The sequence below is a fragment of the Hypanus sabinus genome, chromosome 17, assembly GCF_030144855.1.
Source record: "Hypanus sabinus isolate sHypSab1 chromosome 17, sHypSab1.hap1, whole genome shotgun sequence".
Lineage (NCBI taxonomy): Eukaryota > Metazoa > Chordata > Chondrichthyes > Myliobatiformes > Dasyatidae > Hypanus > Hypanus sabinus.
Genome location: NC_082722.1, coordinates 44772552 through 44778551, shown reverse-complemented (window position 1 = coordinate 44778551; position 6000 = coordinate 44772552). Strand labels below are relative to the sequence as shown.

The 6000-nt window shown below is 56.8% G+C and overlaps 1 protein-coding gene across 3 annotated transcripts in view; it reads left to right on the top strand.

Annotated features, from left to right (window-relative positions):
- Window positions 1-4728: 4728 nt before the first annotated feature.
- Window positions 4729-6000, top strand: part of zgc:162297 (uncharacterized protein LOC555865 homolog) — a 32444-nt gene continuing 31172 nt past the window's right edge. The window contains exons 1-2 of one of the 3 annotated variants that reach the window (XM_059992961.1): window positions 4729-5119; window positions 5579-5656. In XM_059992961.1, the coding sequence (XP_059848944.1) occupies window positions 5040-5119; window positions 5579-5656 (158 nt within the window). In that variant the 5' untranslated portion in view covers window positions 4729-5039. The remainder of the gene's footprint in view (window positions 5120-5578; window positions 5657-6000) is intronic. The other 2 variants (XM_059992962.1, XM_059992963.1) reach the window with 2 other exon arrangements.

Here is a 6000-nt window from a genome sequence, read left to right as displayed (position 1 = left end):
CACTTACTAGTACTGTGGCCAGCTGAGAGTGGCACTAACTAGTACTGGGGCCGGCTGTGGCACTAACTAGTACTGGGGCAGCAGAGTGGCACTAACTAGTACTGGGGCCGGCTGTGGCACTAACTAGTACTGGGGCAGCAGAGTGGCACTTACTAGTACTGGGGCCGGCTGTGGCACTAACTAGTACTGGGGCAGCAGAGTGGCCCTAACTAGTACTGGGGTAGCAGAGTGGCACTTACTAGTACTGGGGCCGGCTGAGAGTTGCACTAACTAGTACTGGGGCCGGCTGAGTGGCACTAACTAGTACTGGGGCAGCAGTGGCACTAACTAGTACTGGGGCTAGCTGAGAGTGGCACTAACTAGTACTGGGGCCGGCTGAGAGTGGTACTAACTAGTACTGGGGCCGGCTGAGTGGCACTAACTAGTACTGGGGCTGCAGTGGCACTAACTAGTAATGGGGCCGGCTGAGAGTGGCACTAACTAGTACTGAGGCTGGCTGAGGCATTAACTAGTACTGGGGCCGGCTGAGAGTGGCACTAACTAGTACTGGGGCTGGCTGAGTGGCACTAACTAGTACTGGGGCTGGCTGTGGCTCTAACTAGTACTGGGGCTGGCTGAGTGGCACTAACTGGGGCTGGCTGTGGCACTAACTAGTACTGGGGCAGGCTGTGGCACTAACTAGTACTGGGACAGGCAGTGGCACTAACTAGTACTGGGGCCGGCTGAGTGGCACCAACTAGTACTGGGGCCGGCTGAGTGGCACTAACTAGTACTGGGGCAGCAGTGGCACCAACTAGTACTGGGGCAGCAGTGGCACTAACTAGTACTGGGGCTGGCTGAGTGGCACTAACTAGTACTGGGGCAGCAGTGGCACTAACTAGTACTGGGGCAGCAGAGTGGCACTAACTAGTACGGGCCGGCTGAGAGTGGCACTAACTAGTACTGGGGCCGTCTGAGAGTGGCACTAACTAGTACTGAGGCTGGCTGAGGCACTAACTAGTACTGGGGCCGGCTGAGAGTGGCACTAACTAGTACTGGGGCCGGCTGAGTGGCACTAACTAGTACTGGGGCTGGCTGTGGCTCTAACTAGTACTGGGGCTGGCTGAGTGGCACTAACTGGGGCTGGCTGTGGCACTAACTAGTACTGGGGCAGGCTGTGGCACTAACTAGTACTGGGACAGGCAGTGGCACTAACTAGTACTGGGGCAGCAGAGTGGCACTAACTAGTACTGGGGCTGGCTGAGTGGCACTAACTAGTACTGGGGCTAGCTGTGGCACTAACTAGTACTGGGGCAGCAGAGTGGCACTAACTAGTACTGGGGCCGGCTGTGGCACTAACTAGTACTGGGGCAGCAGTGGCACTAACTAGTACTGGGGCCGGCTGAGTGGCACTAACTAGTACTGGGGCTGGCTGTGGCACTAACTAGTACTGGGGCTGGCTGAGTGGCACTAACTAGTACTGGGGCTGGCTGAGTGTGGCACTAATGTACTGGGGCCGGCTGAGTGGCACTAACTAGTACTGGGGCAGCAGGGCACTAACTAGTACTGGGACCGGCTGTGGCACTAACCAGTACTGGGGCTGGATGGGTGGCACTAACTACTGAGGCTGGCTGTGGCACTAACTAATACTGGGGCTGGCTGAGTGGCATTAACTAGTACTAGGACAGGCTGTGAGTGGCAACAGCTGGTGCTGGGGCAGGCTTTGGGTGGCACTGACGTACTGGAGTACTAGCTAGCACTTGGTCTGGCTGAGAGTGGCAATAACTAGTACCAGCACAGGATATGTGGCACTAACTAGTACCGGGGCTGGCTGAGAGTGGCACTAAATAGTACTGGGGCCAGCGTGTGAGTTGCACTAACTAGTACTAGGGCCGGCTGAGTGGTACTAACTAGTACTAGGACAGGCTGTGAGTGGCAATAGCTGGTGCTGGGGCAGGCTTTGGGTGGCACTGACGTACTGGAGCAGGCCGAGAGTAGCACTAACTAGTACTGGGGCTGGTTCAGAGTAGCATTTAAAGGATGCTATCATTACTAGCAGTAACTGGTACTGGGGCAGCAGGTGGTAGTGGAGAAAGCTGAGAATGGTAGCACCTGATGCTGGGGCAGCATCTGGTAATGGAGCAGCTTTCAAGAGTGGCAATAGACTACTGTGGTACTGCGGTAACTGATGGTACTGGGGCAGCACCAAGTAGTAACATGTGACCCCTGGGCAAGCGGGAAGTGTCAGCAGGTCCTACTGGGGCAGCACTCAGGGTGGCAGCAGCTGTTGATGGAAAAGGGCGAGTTGAGAGAGGCAACCTGTGTGACGTGAGAGGCAGAGCTCAAGGCCTGGGAGAGATAAGCACTTATCACTGGACAAAGAGCTGTCCGGTATGGGCAAAGGGAGTATCTAGTGACTGCTGGCCATAGGAACTGGAGCACAATTAATGGAGTTAATGAACATATATGTATAGTGCTGGGCAAACAGGGTACGGGGATGGATGATACGTGATGCTGAGCAAAAGGTGTGATATTCATTTTATTTCACCCATTTCCCTTTCCCTCCTCTGCTACTTGGTCGGCTTTATCTCTCAGTTCTGCTGAAGAATCTTCAACCTGAAACATCTGGTTTCTCTTTCCATAAATTCTGGGAGTGAAGGTTTTATTTTCTAGAATCATGGCTTTGCTTCAGATTCCGGTGTCCAGTTTTATTTGCTTCCCAAGTGCCCGGGGAGGAAGCAATAGAGGCTGCGGGGAGGAGATTGTGTCCTGGAGCCAACACACAGCATGGGGAAGTGGAAGGTCTTGGCACAGAGATAGGACCAGCGCAGGGCATGGGGCGAGGGATGATGCATAATATTGGGGATAGAGAGTGCGTGATCCAAGACGGGGATATGGGGTTCCCTCGGCAGAATGGTTCTGGACGGTAACAGAAAGAAATTGGTAGCGTATAATCCCAGAAAGCAAGCAAGGTACTGCATAGCACAAAGTACGGGGCAGTGGGGGAGAGGCAGAACAAGGAAATAGGCAATGACAAAATTCAGTGAGGCAACGCACATAGTATTGTGGAGCAGCATAGACCACGGGTAGAGATGCCATTTACGGCCATTGCACACAATGAACAGGGAGAGCGGTAACACGGGATACTGAGGAGGCGGCGGTCCCTACCACAGAAACACCTCAAGTCGTTAGACACATAGAGCAGCTCATGGCATGGGGTGTTGCATCTGATAAGAAGCAAGATTTAGGGAGCACCACGTCACACATGGAGACAGGCAACAAGGTGTACTGGGCCTCGAGAGAGGAAAAAAAGGAGAAGCAGCAATGGGGAGCTGGGTAGTTGTTAGGGAGATCAATGAAGCTGTACATGACACTGGGGAGGAGCGGAAACTCAACGGGGCTGCACAAGCTGGGAGCAGCAGGCTAGTTCAGAGAGGCGGGAGGTGAACGGAGCAGCGGGGAGGAGAGGCGGGAGGTGAACGGAGCAGCGGGAGGAGAGGCGGGAGGTGAACGGAGCAGCGGGAGGTGGACGGAACAGCGGGGAGGAGAGGCGGGAGGTGGACGGAACAGCGGGGAGGCGAGGCGGGAGGTGGACGGAACAGCGGGGAGGAGAGGCGGGTGGTGGACGGAACAGCGGGGAGGAGTGCGGAGAGGCGGGAGGCGGACGGAACAGCGGGGAGGAGTGCGGAGAGGCGGGAGGCGGACGGAACAGCGGGGAGGAGAGGCGGGAGGTGAACGGAGCAGCGGGAGGAGAGGCGGGAGGTGAACGGAGCAGCGGGGAGGAGAGGCGGGAGTTGGACGGAACAGCGGGGAGGAGAGGCGGGAGGTGAACGGAGCAGCGGGTGGAGAGGCGGGAGTTGGACGGAACAGCGGGGAGGAGAGGCGGGAGGTGGACGGAACAGCGGGGAGGAGTGCGGAGAGGCGGGAGGCGGACGGAACAGCGGGGAGGAGAGGCGGGAGGTGAACGGAGCAGCGGGAGGAGAGGCGGGAGGTGAACGGAGCAGCGGGGAGGAGAGGCGGGAGGTGAACGGAGCAGCGGGAGGAGAGGCGGGAGTTGGACGGAACAGCGGGGAGGAGAGGCGGGAGGTGAACGGAGCAGCGGGGAGGAGAGGCGGGAGTTGGACGGAACAGCGGGGAGGAGAGGCGGGAGGTGAACGGAGCAGCGGGTGGAGAGGCGGGAGTTGGACGGAACAGCGGGGAGGAGAGGCGGGAGGTGGACGGAACAGCGGGGAGGAGTGCGGAGAGGCGGGAGGCGGACGGAACAGCGGGGAGGAGTGCGGAGAGGGGGGAGGCGGACGGAACAGCGGGGAGGAGTGCGGAGAGGCGGGAGGCGGACGGAAGAGCGGGGAGGAAAGGCGGGAGGCGGACGGAACAGCGGGGAGGAAAGGCGGGAGGCGGACGGAACAGCGGGTGGAGAGGCGGGAGGTGGACGGAACAGCGGGTGGAGAGGCGGGAGGTGGACGGAACAGCGGGGAGGAGAGGCGGGAGGTGGACGGAACAGCGGGGAGGAGAGGCGGGAGGTGGACGGAACAGCGGGTGCAGAGGCGGGAGGTGGACGGAACAGCGGGTGCAGAGGCGGGAGGTGGACGGAACCGCGGGGAGGAGAGGCGGGAGGTGGACGGAACAGCGGGGAGGAGAGGCGGGAGGCGGACGGAACAGCGGGGAGGAGAGGCGGGAGGTGGACGGAACAGCGGGGAGGAGAGGCGGGAGGTGGACGGAACAGCGGGGAGGAGAGGCGGGAGGTGGACGGAACAGCGGGTGCAGAGGCGGGAGGTGGACGGAACCGCGGAGGAGCCGGATGCTCCCGGCATCCTCCGGGTGAGGAACATGGCGCGGGGCTGGAGGTGCTGTTGAAACCTGGGGATTCATTGTCAGAGCTGGGCTGGAGCCCGTCGGATAATAATGCGAGTGTGAAATGTTTTCTGCTACTGCTAGTTTGTGGATGCTCTCTCTGTGTGTGAGGAGTTCCGCGGCCACAGTTTTCACATACACAGACATGTCTTTAGGACTCCCAGTCGCTGAGTGTTTGTGCATCGGCTGTTAGACCTGGCCTAAAGGAAATGGCGGACTCGCAGCACCGCCCACCCACAAGCTGTCTTGCTCGCAGCCACTCTCACGGCACAGAGAAGAGCACGCCAAGGTAAAAGCCTTTAACATTGAGGCTAAGGTTTGGAGTGCGACAATGGAGCAGCCTTAGAGGTGGCATCGGTTGGAAGGGGCGGGGCCCCTGTAGTGGGGCTTTTCTTTTAAGGGGCAGCACATAAAAGCGTTGGAGGAACTCGGCAGCATCTATGGATGGAAGTAGTCGGCATCTCGAGATTCATCATCTGGACTGTCCAACTTCACTCCATAGATGCTCTCTAGGGTGCTGAGTTACTCCAGTGCTTTGCAGATTCCGGCATTTGTCGTCCCGCAATGCTGCACAGGCCCAGTTGCCGCTGCAAGCAGTTTATTGTCGGCGAATTTCGCCATCCTGTTGCCTGTCTTCTGTGCGTTCGCCGAGGAATTCTTTGTTAAATGTCCGAATGCATTCCTTGCAGCAGCTTTGTCGGATTTTTCTGATCTTCGATTAGTGTCTTGTTTTTCTTTTCATTGCAAGGGGAGTAAAACCTGGAGGGAGGGGAAGCATACCCACTTCTGTAAGAAGCATAAAGACAGAACCCGGGAAAAGTAATCGGTATTTTTATTTAAATTGTTAGTACCTAAAAATCACTCCCAGTCAAGGAGATAATTTAACGTCCCTGTTCAAAAGGCTGTGGTGCCCTATACACGTTTGTATGCATACACTTGTTTTATTTGTATGATTCTGAAGGAAAAATGATTATTGAATAAAAAAAAGGGACTGGATGAGGTTGCTGGTTGTATAGTTGTCAAGTACTTAAGGACAGCATCTGCTTTAAACAGGAGACCAGCTCTTTAATCTTGCTGACGTTTCAGGCTAGAGTGTTGTGACCCTATTATAATATCTAAGTTGTGGAGAAATATGGTTGAAAACCCGAATATTTATTCCTAATGCAGAAA